We start from the raw sequence: 20,680 nt of genomic DNA, 5'->3' as shown, positions 1-20,680 counted from the left end.
TGAGAGGAACGACCCAAAACACTGACACCAACACTTTCCATATTTATCTTCTATCAATGACATTTCCAATCAATCTGTGCAGTTTACAAGTCAAAACAATGCTTTCTAACTGGCAGCAGTGGAAGCTCAACCTATTATCATGGAAAAAAAAGGAAGCGGCATTTGGATTTCACACATCAACATCGGGAAAGATTTGGGAATCAAATCAGCTGACAGCATTGGCTAAACCAGGCACTCTGAGGGAACAACAAGTCTGATTCATGAAAGGTCGGTCATCTCAGCTTTCTGGAATTGCCTAGGGCAAAAGAAAGCCAGCTTATGGCACTCTGGCCACTCACAACCTCAAGGCCCTGGATTTGCACAAATTTGCAAGTAAGTATCAGTGATCAAGCGCACTTTTCACTTCCCCTCCTATAGATAGGGCAAATTGAAATCCCCATTTCTGCAGGTAGATTATGTCTGGCAGCTTGGATGAATAGCCAGGACGAAACTCTATAGCATTAGGGGAGCCACAACAACAACAACTATTTTTTATGAGTCCTGGAATCAGTATTTAACTAGGGGTTCTACGGATCTTGGCAAAGATGTGGTCCTTTCTTTCACGAACTGGATATTTAATAAGTAATTATAATGGATTCTTTAAGGAGCTCGATCAGGTCTTTCCCTCATACTGATCCAATCTCTTCTTCACTGCACCCTAATTTGCTCTCTTGGTTCTTCTCCAGGTCACCAATCCACTGCTCCTTATCATGACTTTGTCTCACCCATTGCCAACCTCTTGTTTGGGGCCACCCAATGGCCTGGAGCTCCCTCCTGCTTTACATCTGATTCACCACTGGTCTTCCCATCCTTAAAATTCTTCTGAAATTTAATCTCCTCCAGGAAGCTTTCCCTCTTTAATTTCTACTCCTCAAAGGTTCCACTTTAGCACTTTTGTGCTACTTCAGAGGCCTACAACCTACAGGAGCATTTATTTATACCTTTAAATTCTGATGCTTACACCTACCTGGCATTTATTTTAGAATCTGTCTCTCCCCTGCTAGAATGTAAACTCCTTGCGAGTAGGCATTGTGCCTACTCACTCTATTCTACTCTCCCAAATACTTATTACAATAGTATCTACAGTACTCAAATACTCAAAAAATTCTCAAAAAATACTGTTGATCCTCAACATAACTCCCTTTTTTTCTTCCTCTCATTTGTAATTTATTTTTGTGTCTGTCTCCTCTGCTAAACTGTAGCTCTATGAGTATTAAAGCTTATCTACTTTGTCTAGTGTACATCCCCAAGTGATTAATATAGTGCTCTACACACAGTAGGCACTCAATAAACACTAATGATTGTACTATGGATCCCCACAGCACTTATGTACATATCTATAAATGATTTATTCCTATGAATATCAGTCTCCCCTTCTAGCTTGTTGTGGGCAGGGTATGTGGCTTCCAACTCTGTTGTATTGTACTTTCCCAAGCACTTAGGAGAGTGCTCCGCACACAGTAAGTGACCAATAAATACCACTGACTGATTGATTGATAGTCCTGCCATAACATGTGTTGCACTACACATTTTGGCTAGAGCACTGCTAATCACTCAATCATATGCATTGAGTACTTACTGTGTGCATAACACTGTACTAAGCACTGTGGGGTGCCTAACATGATATAAAAGGCACTGTCTCTGCCCACAAAGAGCTTACATTCTAGAGAGGGTATACCTCGTCAATCAATCAATCAATCGTATTTATTGAGCGCTTACTATGTGCAGAGCACTGTACTAAGCGCTTGGGAAGTACAAATTGGCAACACATAGAGACAGTCCCTACCCAACAGTGGGCTCACAGTCTAACTCGTCCTGACCTGGGGGTTCTAGCCCAGGACTAAGAGTTGCAGGAGAGGCACCTTCCAACACACCTCCCTCAGGGCCCCATCCACCAGCTTCATTCAGGACACAGAAGCCCAAGGTCACCACCACCTGGAAATCTCTGAGGACCCAAATGTCCACTCGGTTCCGGCAGACCCGGTGGGACCTGGTCAGTGGGGTCAAAACCTAAGACCCAAGGGCCAAGGTCGGTAGCCTGGGCCCAGAACTCTTCCAAACCTGGCCCTGCAAGGTCTGAGTGGGGAGCTCTGCTCCCAGAGAATCCCCATGCTCTAAGGCCCAGCCTGATACACAAGCGATGAGACTTCGTCACTAAGGAATTAGGGAATGTGCGTTTGATAATGTGAGCTTGTTTTGGATGCTGGATGCTGCAGTGGAGGATGAAACAGTTGTGCACATCACCAGTGCTTTGTATAATACTCTGCCCACAGTAAGTACTCAATATATATAGTTCACTGACTGACTGATATATTGTTGGAATGGGTGAATGGGTGAGAATTACAGCATGTGTTTTCCTTAATGCACGATTTTGCAAGAGTGCAACCCCTGCATTATGAGGGAAAATAAGAGCAGAAAGACTCATACTTTGGAGGTCTATGGAAAGACCAGCTGAAGCCACTGAACCCAAATCTGGAAAGTTGGGGGAGGGGTGTGTGTGGGGGTGTGTGTGTGTGTGGGGTGTGTGTGGGGGTGTGTGTGTGTGTGTGCGCGCGCGTGTGTAAGAGAGAGAGAGAGAAAGGGGCGAAGGGGACAGAGAGGCAAAGCTCACTAAAGTAACAGAGGGTCTGGCCACCCAGGCCCCTACATTCTGCCCTGGGGAAGCTTACATACCTGTAAGGATCTGGCAGTGTTAGAAAGCAAATGTTATAGCAATGATATGACTTATGGTGTATTCTGCCTCCTTTGGTGTTTTGACATTAAAGGATGTCAAATGCACAGGTGGAAAAATTGGTCCTTTCAAAAACAGCATGAAGAAGTTTCATAGAAGAAAGAACCAAATTCATCTGGCTGAGGGAATCAGACCACAGGTGAAGAAAAATACACAAATCAGGTCTGAGTACTCATCCTGGAAAATAAGACCTGATCCTTACTAGCTTGAAGATGAAACCTGGATTACATATGCCTTTTATATTCCAATCTTTACAAAAAATCAAAGATTGACTGTATTGACTTACATAATTGCTCCACACTGCAAAATAAGGCAGAGGCTATTTCATTATAGCAATAGGGGGAACATAAGAAGAAAAAAAAAAGAGGGAGATGGAAGAGAAAGACAAGAGGGCACTTGAAACTGCATCTCTTACTTTACTGCACTTTCCCAAATACTGCATACAATTGGCATTCAATGAATTATCCAAACTCCATCCTGGCATCTCCTCTTCTTAGCCTGGAACATGCCCCTTTTAAAGAAGAAAGTCCCCAGTCTCTGCATAGCTTGTCTCTTTGGTGTTATTTTTTTCTGATCCTTCCCTTCTTCCCTCCCCAGAGCATGCACATTCTCAAGAAGAAACTCTACTTTGGCATGATCTCATTTAGACCCTTCTCCAACACCAGCATAAATCAATCAATGGAAAGTACAGTGCCTGGCACATAGTAAGCACTTAATAAATACTATTATTATTATTATTTACTGAGATTACTGTAGCAGAGCATATTCTATTCTATGTACTATTCTACATATTCTATGCACTAAGCATATTCATATTAATATTCATTAATTTTAACATTAATATCTGTCTTCCCCTCTAGACTGTCAGTTCAATATGGGGAGGGATCGTGTCTGTTAATCCTGTTGCACTGTACTCTCCCAAGAGCTTAGTACACTTTTCCTGCACATATAAAATGTTCAATATACTGTTGACTAATTGATAAGCACTTGAGAATATATAATACTATATTCATTCATTCATTCAATTGTGTCTATTGAGTGCTTACTGTATGCAGGGCACTCTACTAAGCACTTGTGAGAATACAATATAACAATAAACAGACACAATCCCTGCCCATTACAGAGTAGGTAAGCACAATCCCTGCCCACAAAAGAGCTTACATTCACCTCTATTGCTACTGGGAGGTTGAAGGTTGGGGTGGAAATACATGGTTGAAGTAACTATGCGAGTAATAAGATTGTCATATATTTTGATGGTCTGACCAAGAGATGCATCCAGACACTGGCCAAGATGGTTATCATGTAAACACCAGTGGGGAATCAACATTTCTTCCGATGCCCGTTCCAAGTGAAAAACGTACAATGGCATAAGGTGAAAAACATACCTTGGTATAATTTCAGGAGGTGGAAATAAACTACCAATGCTCACCTCTCACTCACTAAAACTGACTTTCCCCCAGATTTTAGAATTGGTTTATGATCCATAAATTACATATGGAACTCAGCAGGAAAAGACAAGCTCCTTCAATTATTAATAACGAAATGCAGGGCCATTCATGATTGTGCACGCCAGCTGCACTTCCTTGGAGATGGCTTGCCCCGGCAGGGGTTGTCATTACAGGAGGCCAAATGCTTAAAGAGAAATCAGCCATCCTGCACTAGTTGTAAGGTGAATTTATAACCATTTCCTCAAAATCATTCATTAAAGTGAAATGGGATGCATTTCAAATGATGACAATTTTTCTTTTTTAGCTAAATTTACATGTAAAGATGCTCAAAATTATCATACATTAGCATGAATTAGTGCTACTTGATTTTACTAGGCCACTAATAGTTTAAGCTACATGGTTCAATAAAATCATCTGCTACTAATCTGCAGACTAAACCTAGCATTAATTCTCTCTTGGGGAAAGCTCAGATACTGAACCCTCGAGGTAAGAAAATTTGTAAATTACTTTTGGCCAAACTATATTTAAGCAAGATTTGTGCTTAGCTGTTCAGCAGAGGAAAAAGTCATATTATTATAACTTATTTGATAGCTTTGACTAGGAAGCTGTGTGTGGCCTAGTGGAAAGAAAATGGGCCTAGGAGTCTGAGGACCTGGGTTCTAATGTGACCTGCTGTGTGACGTTGCGCAAGTCACTTCACTTCTCTGGGCCTCAGTTCCCTATCTGCAAAACTGGGATTCAATGCCTGTCCTCCCTCTCAGACTGTGAGCCCCTTGTGGGAACTGATTATCTACCCCAGTGCTTAGTACTGTGGTGGGCAAACAGTAAGTGCTTAACAAATGCCACAATTATTATTATTGTTAATAATGATTATTGGTTCTCTTTTCTTTAAAGCTGTTCCAAATGGCTTGCCACTCCCCTCCCCACCTCCCAGCTCAGTCAATCTTCTAGGCCCTTACTGGGCTTTAGATTTTGCCACTTTTGAAAATTTCTGTCAATTACCACCTCAGAGTAGCTGAAAGAGAAAGACCTCTGGTGCAGAAAAGTTTGGCCCACATGGGCTATAATTTAGAGTAAAGACCTTCACCCAAGGGATTCACTTAAAAATCTCCCCATTTCCACCCCCACACCACTAGAACCAGACCCTCTCTTTTCAGGCCATCAGCACTCTGAAAACCATCAGGAGGGGGGAATCTGCTCATATCACTCTTTCCCTTCCTGACTGACATTAGGGGGCCATGCCTACACAAGCTTTAGGATGCCGGGAAAGTTGTGGCAATTTGTGTTTAAGTTCTGTGTCCTCCCAACAGCTCTTATGTTCAAATCTTTAAACCTGGTTGCTTCTCCCACCTGTAAATTATTTTAGTATCTTTCTTCCCTGCTAGACTGTAAATGTCCTGGGGGCAGGGATCTTGTCTACTAATTCTCTTTTACTCTCCCAAGTACTTAGAACAGTGTTCAATACAGAGTAAATTATGATTACTATTGTTATTATTAATTTAATGATTTATTATTATTGTAATTATTATATCTTGCTACGTATTGAGCATTTTTCTCAGCAGTGGAGTAGACACAAGCTAATCAGGTTGGACATGGTCCCTTGTCCCACATTGGGCTCACAATCTAAGTCACAGGGAGAGCAGGTATTTAATCCCCATTTTACAGTTGAGGAAAGTGAAGCTCAGAGATGTTAAGTGACTTGCCCAAGGTCACACAGCAAGCAACTGACAGAGCTGGGATTAGAATCCAGATATTTTAACTCCCAATCCTGTGCTCTTTACAATAGGCCATGGTGGTTTTCTAATGCCGAATAAATTATGTTTACTATAATAAATACCTGTTCTTTTTCCTACTTAGACTGTGAGCCCAATGTGGGACAGGAACTACACCTGACTTAATTACCTTGTATCTACCCCAGCATTTACAACAGTGCTTATGATATAGTAAGAACTCAATAAACACCACATTTTTTATTATTGTTACTAATCAATCAATGATCCACATTTATTGAGCACTTACTGTGTGCAGAGCACTATACTAAGTGCTTGGAAAAGTGCAAGTGATTATTATTATTATTATTATCCGATTTATTGTGTTTCTCTACTCTGGAATTCACATTAGGTTTACCAAGAAGTTGGGTAAAAACAAAACAAAACTCACAGCACCCTAACATTTATGAATTGTCTCGTGTGACATGCATTTATCCTAATCCCAGCGCTTATAACAGTGCTTTGCACATAATAAGTGCTTAACAAATACCATTATTATTATTATTATTATTATTATTATTATTATTAGTAATAATCCAGTATGAATGGGGAAGCAAGGTGGTCTACTGGAAAGAGCACAGGCCTGGGACTCAGAGGACATGAGTTCTAATCCCAGCCCTGTAAATTTCTCTCTGAGTGACTTTGAATGAGTCACTTAACTTCTCTGTGCCTCAGATACCTCATCAGTAAAATCCTCCTCCATCCAACTTAGTCTGTGAGCCCCATGTGGGACTAGGACTGGGTTTTACCTGATTGTATTGTATCTACTCCAGAGCTTAGTACAGGTCCTAGAACTTGGTAAGGCTTAACAAATATCATTTAAAAAAAAGAATAAAAATGCTCATTTATAAACACTGAATGAACAAAGTCCTAGAGTAGTTAACAACCCCTGTCTCGACCTTTAGATTTAGTAGTCAGTAGTAGGTAGGAAGTTGCGTTATACCAGGAGAAAAGTTTGGAATATAGAAGAAAATACAGAGTAGGATAACACAGGTATTTAAAACACCAATAAAAAATACTTATTCCATATATTAATCTGTGATGACATACTCATCACATTTCAAGCTTATCACAAAATCATATTTTGCTGTCGGGAGTACTGACTATGACCTAGAAATGTGCCTTAAAGTAATCCGCTACTAGAAAGAATATTGTGCTAAAGAACCAGAAACATCATGCACAAATCCACAAGGCCCCAGATTTGTGAGTCCTTTCTTGGGTAGGGACCACCTCTATATGTTGCCAACTTGTACTTCCCAAGCACTTAGTACAGTGCTCTGCACACAGTAAGCGCTCAATAAATACAATTGAATGAATGAATGAATGAATGATTCTACTTATTTTTTCCACTCTGAGAAAGGTTGGCACTGAGGGAGAGACAAGAGGTTCTCACACCCATCAGGATACTCTTTCAAGTTGCCAGGTGGAAGTCTCTCCTCCTCCCCCAGTCACTGAATGATACTTATCTCCTACTCCTCTAGCACCAAATTTCCTTCACCAAGGGGTAGAAGGAAAAATAGAAGAAACCTACTGACTGAAAACAAGACATCAGGCACTGTGATGAGCAAGCCTTGCTGAATTTTGCGGGACCCTCTTAGTGAAACAGTCCAACAAGCCCGAAGGGCACAGGCCTGGGAGTCAGAGGATCTGGGTTCTAATCCCAGCTCTGCTACTGCCTTCTGTGTGACCTTGGGAAAGTCACTTTATGTCTCTGTGCCTCAGTTTCCTCATTTATAAAATAGGGATTCAATACCTGTTCTCCCTCCCTCTGAGACTGAGTGCCCCATGTGGGAAAGTGATTTTGTCCAACTTTTTTTTTTCTAGGTATTTGTTAAAGCACTTCCTCTATGCCAGGCACTGTGCTAAGTGCTAAGATAGATACAAGCTAATCAGTGTCCTACATGGGGCTCACAATCAATCCCAATTTTACAGCTGATGTAACTGAGACACAGAGAAGTTAAGCGACTTGCCCAAGGTCACACAGCAGACAAGTGGAAGAGTGTGGATTAGAACCCAGGTCCTTTTGACTACCAGGCTCCTGCCCTATCCAGTAGGCTATGTTGCTTATCTATCTCATTATCATGTATTTATCCCAATACTTAGTACAGTGCTTGGGGACACAGTAAGCTTTTAAATACCATCACAGTCTGGAGACTAAAGAAACTAAATATAGTGCTGGTGATTTGAAAAGTGCCACTTATACTCTCTTGCCCCTACTAGTTGCATTCCCACGGGGGCCCAACTTGCCTTGAGTGAATAGGCAGGCAGGCAGATGTGCAGCACTTTGCAAAGTACCCATAAAGGTTTTTTTAATGTGAGGTGCTCTTATCACAGAAGTGATGGCAGCATTAGTAGATGTTTTGTAAACTGTCCTCATCCATCAGGACTATAGTGTTTACTAACTAGCTCCTTCTTTCAACTCTCTCCTGGCTAATGACCCTACATTACTCAACAGAGTAAATGAAAGGTATTGCATAACTGTAAATTCAAGCTTAAAAGTGTACTCAAGCCACAGCCACCCTCAGTTGAGACACTCTAGCTTTTTTGAGACTTTTAAAACAAAATATTTTATGCTATAGAGAACTGGAATTTTTCCAAAGCACTTTCACAATATTTGTCCTCATTATCCCTGTGAGGTAGGGAAAAGCAAGTGTTATTATCCCCATTTTAAAGACAAGGAAACTGAGGTCACATGACAAGCCAGGCAGAGCTGGAACTAGTATTAATGTCTCTTGCTTCTCAGATCCATAAACGTTCCACCTAACCATTCCCAGGAAGCATCATACACAAGGCATAAAGTTTAACACTACTGTCATAGTCAGCTCAAAGCCTCTCTGGAACTGAAAATCGGCTTAGGACTTGGAAGTTCTATCCTGGCGTGAAATTCAGGGCAAGGCTCTGATTTGGCATCTATGGGGTCAGCTCAGTCCTCTTAAAAATCAAACAATCAACAGAATGTATTGAGTGCCTGCTGTGTGCTTGGCATACAGTGCTTGGCAGAGTACAAGAGAATTTGTAGACGTGGCCCCTGTCCTCAAAGAATTGACACTCCTGACACTAAAATTATTTCCAGACAGAATAAAGAAATGGGATGTGTACATGAGATGCTCATAAAGTGATAAACATATGTAAAGAAGTGCTATGGAAATTCATTCATGCTCAGGTGGTGTTGATTTGTTGAGGGGGCAGCTGGGGAGACATAAGGTGGGGAAAGTCAAAATTAATCCAGGAAGGCTTTCTGGAAGAGATGTGATTTCTGAATAGCTTTGAAGACAGGGAAAGCTGTGTTCTGTTACATTTGAAGGGGGAGGGAATTCCACACAGGGCTTGGTTGTGAATAAGGGATCAGCATTGAGGCAAATAAGAGAGGCAACTAAGTTAGCTTGATGAGGTAGCTTGAGAGGAGTGTAGTGTGAATTGGGGTGTGAAGAGAGGAAAGAGTGAATAAGGAGGTAGGAGAGAGCTTATTGAGTATCAAAGACAAGAAGTTTCTGCTGTAAGCAGAGAAGAATGGGTAACCACGCAGAGAGAAATGGGAAGCTGCATGAAGCACATGTATGGATACCCTGGAGGCTGGAGGAAATGCAGTATTGCAGAGTCGGAAGGAAGTCAGAGCTAGCTAAGTAGATTAGGGAATCAACTGCAGAGCGGTGGAAGTTGAAGCTTTGGACTTTGATAATTCCCCAAACAAGTGACCATAGAGTGAAAAGAGAAGGAGATCTAGAACTGAGTAAGAGCTGGAGAAGGAAGGTGAGAAGGAGAAGCCAGAGAGGTTAAGGGAAGAACTGGGCTAGTAAAACCAAGGTTAGCTAGTGAGGAGGATTAGAGGAGAGTCCTTAAGATTTAACAAGGAGGAGAAGATGTGAATGAACACGGTGGAAGCCAGACTATAGAAGGGTCTATTAATCAATCAATAAATCATATTCATTGTGTGCTTACTGTGTGCAGAGCACTGTTTTAAGTGCTTGGGAGAGTACAATACAACCAAATTGGTAGACACATTCCCTGGCCACAGCTAGTTCAGAGTCTAGAGGGGGAGACAGACATTAATATAAATAAATAAATAAATAAATAAATTGTGGATAGGTGCATAAATCCTGATGGGCTGAGATAGGGGTGAATAAAGGAAGAAATCAGAGCTACTGCAGAAGGGAGTGGGAAAAGTGGAAATGAGGGATTAGATAAGAGGAAGTGATGGCTTAGAAGGATCTAGAAGGGATTCGGAAAACTCTAAGTGAAGACAGTGGGTGTACCCAACCCTATGGAGCAGTTTGGGCAGGAATGGGAGGAGGGAGATGGTTCAATACCTGGAAGGGCCAGTGGGATCCAAAAAGCTTCATCAAGCTCCTTTCTACTCCCTTGAAACTGGCCCAACCTGGCTCCAGAGTGCCCAGGGGCCATATTCATTCATTCATTCATATTTATTGAGCACTTACTGTGTGAAAAGCACTGTACTAAGCGCTTGGGAGAGTATAATACAACAATAAACAGACACATTCCCTGCCCACAACTACAATACAGCAATAAACAGACACATTCCCTGCCCAAAAGCCAGCTCACAGTCTAGAGGGGGAGACAGACATTAATATACATAAATAAATAAATAAATTACAGACATATACATATGTGCTGTGGAGCTGGGAAGGGGGAATGAATGAAGGGAGCCAGTCAGGGCAATGCAGAAGGGAGTAGGAGAAGAGGAGAGGAGGACTTAGTCAGGGAAGGCTTCTTGGAAGCAACATACAGCCCTAGGGATGTGGAAGCAGGATTAGTACAGTCCTCATTTGGAGGATAGCATGTTCTAGGGGACATATTCCAAGACAAATCAAAATGAAGTAGGTTTCATGTGTATTACGATGAGTTGATATCTGGGGTTATTGAGAAAAGTCAACACTGTAAAGTCAATTACATTACTGAGGGATACTTCTATAATGAGGTTTAGCATCCTAATTCTATGTAAAGGAACCAGCAAATACAAGCCTGTAATGATCAGCTAATAAAAATAACACTTCATCTAATGTCAGTAACAGCGTCACAGTTAAGATAAACAAACATGGCATGGCCTTTTCAGCAAAGGGAGAAACGTTCTCTACAAACAACTATTTTCCCCAATCCCTTTAAGATATCAGAAAATTCATGCAGTGCAGAGCAGGATCTCTTTAGTGAGCCCTAAATTACTTTTCAGAGGGACTAAATAGATTACAAAAAGCAAAGAAACCCGAGGAAAGTGAACAAATGCTAGAGTGTTTGGTCACTCACTGCTAGATTGGGTCAGGAGTTGAATTTGGGATTGACATCCCTGGGGATGTGCAGATTAATTATAGGCTCCTGGGTGTTTGTTGTTGTTTTCAATTCCTCAGGTTGGTCTTTAAGTTCATTTGACACTTTGCAAAAGATGAAAGGGGTGAAAGTGAATAACAATTGGTGTGAAAGAAATGTACCAGAATACTTTTCCAACATTTCCCAATGGGTTATTTCTGAAGGCAGCCCCAGAGAATGAGCCGCAAGCACAAAAGGTGTCGATGTGTTCTATCCCCCTCACAACAGCCCACCACTTACAGATTTGTCTGGGGGAAAAAAATCTATTTTTGCAATAGAGCCAAATGCACTAATGCATAATAACTCTCTTCAGTGACTAATCTCTATTGATGCAAACATGGATTTGCTTTGATTACTCAAAAGCACAATAATGCATTCTGTTTGGGCAATTTTTCTCAGCATCAAGATGATTGTAGAGAGAGACGACAGTCTCTCCATGCTGATCATATGTGCTCTGTAGTGGATGAGTACGGGGTATGCCCAAATGCAGAAACCATGCAACTCATTCGCTGTCATTATTAAGAATAAGTGACATGCTCATTAGTCTGGACTAAGTGGTAATTTACAGAAACCAAGATGATCTCAACAGTTTGCTCCAATGCCTTCCAAATACTTCACCTTCCAACCCTTTCTTATTCAGTATAAAATGATCCATGTTCAGCACCATGCAGAGTCATTGTTTTTGATTACTAAAATTTGCTGGGAGCCATAATATGAATCTCATGACTAAAGTCAGTCGGTGCTCTTCTGCTGAAATCATTACTTTTCCATCCTGGGGAACTAGAAAGTTTTCTGGGTAGGTCACTTAGTTGTGGCTTATATTAAGCAAGTATTCTGTACCAAGCATTAGGTTAAGCCATGGGGTAGATACTGCATAATGGGACTGGACACAACTTCTGGCCACGCAGGGCTATCAAAGAGAAGCAGCATGGCCTAGTAGAAAGAGCACAGGCCTGGGAATCAGAGGACCTGGGTTCTAATTCCGGTCTGTCACTTACCTACAGTGTGAACTTGAGCAAGTCACTTAACTTCAGTTCTCTATGTTTCAGTCACCTCATCTGTAAAATGGGGATTAAAGATATGAACCCCCATCTTAAATTTTCTCCAGTGCTCAGTACAGTCCCTGGTATATAGTAAAAGCTTAACAAATACCACAAAAATGAAGTGGGTAAAGCAGATATACCTCATTCTCCTTTTTGTAGGTTTAGAAATAAAGGCTGAGAAAGGTTAAGTGATTCCTCCAGACTGTAAGCTCCTTGTGGGCAGGGAACATGTCTACCAACTTTTGCACTGTACTCTCCCAAGCACTTAGAACAGAGCTCTGCACAGAATAATTTCTCAGTAAATACCACTGACTGATTGACTGCCCCAGATCACAGGGCAGGCCAGTGGCAGACTTGGATGAGAATTTGGGTCTCCTGATTCCCAGTCTTCCCACTTGGCTCAGATGGCAGTCTCTTTACCTGAGCCCTCCTGGGTCTCCCTGACTCACTCCCACACGCATTTCTTCTCTCAGCCTGACCACCCCAATTGCTATTGGCCATGGCACTCCCCAATGGCTGCCCCTCCCTCTTGTTTCCTTTTTTTAAAATATGGTATTTGTTAAGCCCTTAATATGTGCTAGGTACTGTACTAACCAGTGGTATAGATCCAAGCTTATCAGTTGGACACAGTTCTTGTCCCACATGGGGGCTCACAGTCTTAATCCCCATTTTATAGATGAGAATCTCCATCTTCCTCACTTGAGACATTTCAATAATCCCTCTAAAGAATGAGTGGCCTTAAATTTGAGACTAAACCTGATCCATAAAATATGGAAAACTGGAAGCAGAATCTGTTACATAAAACAAGTTACTCCAATGAAAAATGATAAATAATCTTGGGAAATGCTGAATTACTAAATAAGGATTTTCGGGAGTCAGGTCAGAAATAGAAAACACGGTTGGAAGTCATCCACAAGTTCATGGTGTTTCTGCACTGGCAAAATGCAGCTCAATGATAATAATGATGGCATTTATTAAGCGCTTACTATGTGCAAAGCACTGTTCTAAGTGCTGTGGAGGTTACCAGGTAATCAGGTTGTCCCACGGGGGGCTCACAGTTTTAATCCCCATTTTATAGATGAGGTAACTGAGGCACAGAGAAGTTAAGTGACTTGCCCAAAGTCACACAGCTGACAGTTGGTGGAGCTGGAATTTGAACCCATGACCTCTGACTCCAAAGCCCGGGCTCTTTCCACTGAGCCACGCTGCTTCTCCAATGATGATGTGTTTCTTAAAATGCAAGCAGTAAACTACTCACTGCATCTGGCTGGATGGAATTTTAACACATTGCAGTTGGGAACCCACTCACCAGGGTTATCCTCAAGCAACTCATGTCCTGAGGCTTGGGTAGGATTATGTCTTTACCCACCACCTCCAATTTCCAGCTCCCAGGAACCCCCTCAGTCCCTTCTTGCCACCATGCTTGTCTGGTCTTTTGTGTTACAATGTTTCAATTTTTCAGGGAATGCTATAAGCTCGGCTATTGGCTCAGGAGATCTGAGTTCTAATCCTGTTCTGCTTGCTGGGGCTAGGCCACTAATAATGAAGGTTTCTGGCCAAAGAAACAGCTAGGGTGTCCCATGAGAAAGACGGGCCCAGCAGGAATCTGGAAAAATACCTGGCTAATTTGGGCGTCAAACACTGCAATGGCTACTAAAGCAACTGCCTGCTGGGTTATGGCACTAATGCACAGCATGAGTACTAGACCAGTTACTTCAGCCATTAATGGAACGTGTTCATTAAAAAAGTAAAAAACCTTTGCATGAGCCTGGTAAAGGGCTGCATCCCTGCCTACCTATTTGCTCAAGCAGCTGACATGCCTGCAGGAATATAGCTGGCAGACTTGAGAGAATGTAGGTGGGACTGGGCAAACCACTATGACTGTAATTGATTTGTGAAGGTTCTTGGTAGTGACCTCTCGGGAGCAAGGCTCACCTACCTTTCTTTACAAGACTCCAGCAGTCCAGGAACTCTGCTGGTTCACTTTAGTTCCCTAATTGCTGGGTGGATTTTCCTTATTACGAACCATAGTCCTCTAAGGTAAAAAGGGATTTCTTTGCTTACATATCAGTGGGTTTGTAAATGATGGCTGACCCATTCCTGGTATCCCCAACTACTGGCATCATCATCATGGGTGGTATTTATTGAGCACCTTCTCAGAGTGAAACAAGCGCTTAGTACAGTGCTCTGCACACAGTAAGCGCTCAATAAATACAATTGATTGATTCAAGAGAAGCAAGATACATGATCATCACCTCTATGACCTCACAATTGAATGTGGAAGACAAAAACTATTTACAAACAGTGTGAAAAACAAAGATGAATTACTCCCTAAATAAGTAGGCTACTCTGAGCTATTTAGGTTATTCAATTTCCATGCTTGAAAACAAAACAAAAAAAATCTCCTACATGCTTACATTTTCAGAAAAACCATGAAGATTAGTTTCCCTGAAAAAAACTACACTGAGACTTTTTGAACAAGTGAAGTTCACTATATAAAAGACATTTAAAATTCTCAACACCAGGCATTATTTTAGGCCTAGAAAACAAAGTTAAAATCTGTTATATCTTTGCTTGGTGGTTTCTCACCTCTTCGTCTGTATTATCGCTGGGAAAAAAAAAATGAGTCATACATTCTTGCCGCTTTGTTATTTCTGTAGACATCAGTCCTTACCTCACTGCTGCAGCCATTCCGATGGGATTGATTGGCAATGGTCGAACTCCAGGGAACATACCTCTACTCAGGACACGGGCACCATTTGGAATCACTCCTGGAGGAACTGAAAGAGAAAAAGACAACAGCATATTAAGCAACACATGAGCTCTTGATGTGTTAAGATTTTCAGTATAAAGTTGGGAAATGTTGTAAACCCAAGAGAGATATAGAACAGGCAGGGTCAAGCCAGGGGCTCATGGTCACATTAAAGCTGCCATGTTAAAAAGCAGTGCACCTGGAAGACAATGAGTACTGTATGTGCATCGATACAGCAGGTTTCTGAGTTCAAGGGAAATTCTAGAGTTAGAAGTAAATTAGCAACTTTGTAGATTATGCAGACTATTTACTTCTACTTCTTGCCCTTCCTGTTACCCAGCTTTTGCTCTGTTCACTGCTAGCCGAAACTTCCATTACACACCATGCCATGGATAGGACCTTCAATATCCCAGTTGTGGGGGAAAGGAATGGCAGGCATAACACATACCAATTCATTTAGTGATTTTCTGGCAGGTCTCTTAAAAGATTTGGTGGGAGGTGAGGTGGAATACTTAGCTAAAATGATGCTTTCAAGACACTGGTGCATTTAAATCATCTATGCTCTTCAAGTACCTCAGCCCCACAGATCATCAAAAATTTACTATACCAAGAAGAAGCAACACTCCACATGTCCCTGAACCTAAATCACCTTTATTTAGATCAAATGAGAGGACTGGTTAGAAATGAAACACCGTGAGAAAGCCATTTTTTACAGTATTTGCTAAGTTCTTACTGTGTGCCAAGCACTGTTCTAAGCACTGGGGAAGACACAAGGTTATCAGGTTGGACACAGTCCCTGTACTGCATGGGGCTCACAGACTAAGTAGGAGGCAGTAGGATTTAATCCCCATTTTAAGGAAAGGAAACTGAGGTGCAGAGAAGTTGGGAGACTTGTCCAAGGTCACACTAGTAATAATAATAATAATAATAATAATAATAATAATAGTATTTGTTACTATGTGTCAAGCACTGTTCTAAGTGCTGGAATAAATACAAGCTAATCATGTTGGGCACAATCTTAATCCCCATTCTACAGATGAGGTAACTGAGGCATAGAGAAGTTAAGTAACTTGTCCAAAGTCACACAGCCGATAAGTGGAGAAACTGGGATTAGAACCCATGACCTCAGACTCCCAGGCTCAGGCTTTTTTCACTAGGCCACACTTCTTCTCAAAGTAATGACAAGGATTCAAAATAAAGCACTGTGGATTCTTTTACAATGTTTGATTTCTGTGACAGATTACCATTTATGAAATAAGCATGCTTCCTTTAGCTTGAAACAAGACAGTGAATCAATCATGGCTGGATTCAAGCTTTCCAAAGACACACCAACATTTTCTAGATCAATCAATCAAGCAATCAATCAATAGTATTTATTAAGTGTTTACTGTGTGCAGAGCACTGCACTACGCGCTTGGGAGAGTACAACGTAACAGAGTTGGTAGACACAGGCCCTGCCCACAATCAAGCAGCATTGACCGAGAGATTTGACACTGTGTCCAGCTCCAAACATAGCACATTTCTGGGCACACATCTGGCAGGGCTAGAATCCCACTCAAATTACCATATAAAATATCAAAACACTTTGGCTTTAATTTTGTTGTTCTCTTTTTGGGTTACTCCTTAATTCTTCAGTTATGAAAATGTAAGCCACGGAGGGGATGGGTGGGTGGAAAGGAGGTTCACTATAGCAGAGCTTTCATATGGACCTTCAACACTACCCAATCCAAAAAGAAAATTTAGCATTGGTACAATATTATTTACAATATTATTATCAAAAGCTCAGAACAAATCTATGCAATTTCCAGGAGTGTCATCTTCCTTATAAACTGAGGTAGAGACAGACAGGAACCCTCTTCTTTCAGCTAGAATCTAATGCTGCCATGTCATCATTTAGCATAGTGGAACTGAGGAAATAAGAGCCACACACAATCTTGGAAAACTCAGCTCCAAATATTTTTACATAGCTCTTACAGGCAGACAATCTTTTTCTTCATAAACTCAGAAATGATGTCTTAACCACCTGGATTCACAAAAAGAAAAGTGGTTTCTTGCCTTAATCCATGCTCAGTGTCACCATGCTTAGATTCCAGATTCCAGACCAGCAATAAAGAATGGTGATTTCTGGTTGGTATTCTCAGGCTGGGTAGCCTATTGGAGTTTGAATGCATAGTAGTGGGACAAGAAAAGAAGTTTGTATGTCTGCCTTATTATGCTTACCTGCAAAGCTTAATTTACAGACACTGTTGAAAAAAAATCTCCTTCAAAGACATTACCTTTAACAATAAATAAAGGTGTGGTGTTAAATGACCTTTCCAAAGCCATTTATTGGGCTTCCTGGTACCAGTAGTTCTTAAACCTGGACTCTGCCCCTAAATCCTTTAGACTGCTTTCTTGTCCAGACACAGAATTGAGGCTTTAATTTTTGTTTGTCAACTTTTTATTGGTCAGCCTATTTCAATGTTATCATTGCCTCTGGATCACAATTCATTACTTAATATTAGATGAGAGTTTTAAGAGTAGAAAAAACTTCACTGCCTACATAATTGAGGGCAATTACAAGGTGCACCTACCTTCTGTTTCTTATCTTCTCTAATCCTGAGGTGTGATTACATCCTAATGGCGATCCATCTCCCTTACCCATATTACTCTAATGGTCAGTTTTCATGAATCTTTTGCAATGTGACCCCTTTCTCCATCCCTTATCAACATGCCCCACTATCATCTCTTGAGATGTCAACACATTTTATTAATATTATTATTGTTATTTGTTAAGCATTTACTATGTATCAAGCACTGTTCTAAGCCTTGGAGTAGACACTAGTGAATCAGGTCAGATGCAGTCCCTTTCCCACATAGGGCTCACAGTCTTACCAATCAATCTGTCATATTTACTGAGTGCTTACTGTTTACAGAGTACTGTACTAAGTGCTTGGAAGAGTTCAACATAGAGTTGGTAGACATAATTCCCTTGCCCACTTGACTTAAGGATGTTGATTTGTAAAAAAGAAAAACATGTTAGAGAATACAAATTCCATTTTAAATTCTAATCAAGCAGAACAAATGAACTTCTGGTTCTGAATTCCTTGCCCTCACTGGATCATTTCCCTAGTGCCTAACAGACTGCTGGGGGAGCCACATTTGCTTAATAGTGGCACAGCTCTGATGTTGTGTTACTCAAAGACTCAGTGCTATGCATATTCCCATATTCATTTTTAATGGTATTTGTTAAACACTTACTAAGTGCCAGGTACTGTACTAAGCACTTAGGTAGATACAAGCAAATCAGGTTGGACACTATCCATGTCCCACATGTAGCTCTCAGTCTTAATCCCCATTTTACAGATGAGGGAACTGAAGCACAGTGAAGTGAAGTGAAGGTCAAACACCAGACAAGTGGCAGAGCCAGGCTGGGACCCCAGCTTCTTCTGACTCCCATACCTGTGCTCTATCCACAAGGCCAAGCTACTTCTCACATCTTAGGACTCCAAAAAATTTTTCTTTTTCACCCAAGTGTGCTCTTAGGAAGCCTCAAATCTCTTCTAAAATCAAGAGTCCTGCTCAGTTGCCTTGTCCTTGGGTCTTGGTTTGTACAAGCAACACAAGATCACTTTTGAAGGTTCTATGGTATTTAAACCACCTCTTCCTTTTTGAGTGCTTTGTGTGTGCCTGATTTCCTCTAGCATTCTTCCTGGCATGGAGTCACTGGTTTCTGCCCCAAGAGAAGCTTAGGGTCCCCACCAAGGACCCTGGAGAAGCGCCCTGGCTCTACTAACAGAAGCCATACGCTGCGCAGCAGGTAATCCTGCTAATCCTTCCCTCTCCTGAAGTTCATCCTTCCACCTGCTTTTCTGGGAGGAGGGACTCACACTCTGTCCCTAGATCCTCCCTTCTCTCTGCTGTCACAGAGCCCCATGTTGCTGGGTTTGCAGGCTATTTCTGACCCTGGCACTTCTCCGTTCAGTTCTGGGCTCCAGTTTCACCTGCTGACTGAATGATGTGCCAAGTTGACATTGGGTAATATGCCTTTCCCAGTTCTGATTTTGCTATGTAATTAGTTAGTTTGATTAGAGTGAGCCTGTGGGAAAATTTTAGTAAGAAAGACGAAATGAAAATAAGGCTAATTTAGGTTTTAGAGATGAATGGTAGTGATCTGGTCTTTTCCTACCAAAGATAGAGAAGCAGCATGGCTTAGTGGAAAGAGCATGGGCTTGGGAGTCGGAGGTCATGGGTTCTAATCCTGCTCCGCCACTTGTCAGCTGTGTGACTTTGGGCAAGTCACTTAACGTCTCTGTGCCTCAGTTCACTCATCTGTAAAATGGGGATTAAGACTGTGTGCCCCACGTGGGACAAGCTGATTACCTTGTATCTACCCCAGTGCTTAGAACAGTGCTTGGAACATAGTAAGTGCTTAGCAAATGCCATTATTATTATTATTATTAAGGAAGCGGGAGGTAATCAGTTCTCATCCTGTTAATGATTTGTGGGAAGTGAAATGGTAAATGGTTCAGGTCTGGGACTTGGAAGTATACTAACCTCTTAACTCCCTCAGGAGATTGGTCAATCAATCAATTAGTGTTACTTATTGGACAGTTACTGTGTGCAGAGCACTATTCTAAGCTCGTGGGAAAGTACTGAATAGGTTATAAGAAACACCCAAAGTCTTAGAGGCAGATCACAGAGAAGTATGGATCACCAATGGCTATACTCTAGAAGCACAAACATAATCAATAATTATTGTTTATTTAGTGTGTACCAAGCACTTGGAGAGAACAAGAGAAATAAGAGACATGATACCTACCCTGAGGCAGTTTATAATCTAACAGAGGAGACAAAGCATTCAATCATTTAAAGAAAGGAAAAGAGAATTGAAAGATGGAGAGGTGAATAAACCAGTGCTTAAGCAGTGGGATATATACATAGTTATATACAAAAGTGCTACAGGTAGTTTTGGATGCCTAAATGTTGAAGTGGTGGTTCAAAGGATAAGTCCTAGAGAGAAAAAATGACCAAGGAAAACTGGAGAAGTTGGATTTTCAGAAGGCGATTGAAGATGGACAGAGCTGTGGTCTGGTGGAGTTGAAGGTTGAGAGAGTTTCAGATAGGGAGAGAAAGCATGAACAAGGAATAGAAGGCAAGAGAGTCAAAAATCAGGCACAGTGAGGTGTTTGGCATGGGAATAAACAAAAATATGAATTTGGGTGTAGTGAAGAGTAAGACAGAAAGAGCTAAGGGAGTGCCTTACAGCCAATTATTAGGAGTTTTTGCTTGATCCGGAGAGGAATGGTTAACCACCAGAGGTTTTTGAGGAGTTGGGTTGATGCTTTAGAAAAAAAGATTTGGGCAGCAAACTGAAATATGGGCCAGAGTGGGGATAGGTGGGGATAGTCACTAGAACAGAATACATCAGTATGCCAAGAGAGGCTCTTTTCAAGTAAAAACTTAGAAAAGTCACATAAGCCTTTGTAGCTGAATTTCACCTGCAGTGGTCTGTTCTTTGAATAAGAATAATGGTGTGTGTTAAGCGCTTACTATGTGCCAAGCATTGTTCTAAGCACTGGGGTAGATACAAGGTAATC

General features: G+C 41.4%; 1 protein-coding gene across 9 annotated transcripts in view; it reads right to left on the bottom strand.

The window, feature by feature from the left end:
* FOXN3 (forkhead box N3) overlaps positions 1-20,680 on the bottom strand; it is a 383,654-nt gene that overhangs the window by 6,865 nt on the left and 356,109 nt on the right. For all 9 annotated transcript variants that reach the window (XM_038751984.1, XM_038751976.1, XM_038751969.1 and 6 more), the window contains one exon: positions 15,024-15,129. In XM_038751984.1, the coding sequence (XP_038607912.1) occupies positions 15,024-15,129 (106 nt within the window). The remainder of the gene's footprint in view (positions 1-15,023; positions 15,130-20,680) is intronic.

The sequence above is a fragment of the Tachyglossus aculeatus genome, chromosome 1, assembly GCF_015852505.1.
Source record: "Tachyglossus aculeatus isolate mTacAcu1 chromosome 1, mTacAcu1.pri, whole genome shotgun sequence".
NCBI lineage: Eukaryota > Metazoa > Chordata > Mammalia > Monotremata > Tachyglossidae > Tachyglossus > Tachyglossus aculeatus.
The sequence above is the reverse complement of the archived record's forward strand: the minus strand, read 5'-3'. Positions and strand labels throughout refer to the sequence as shown.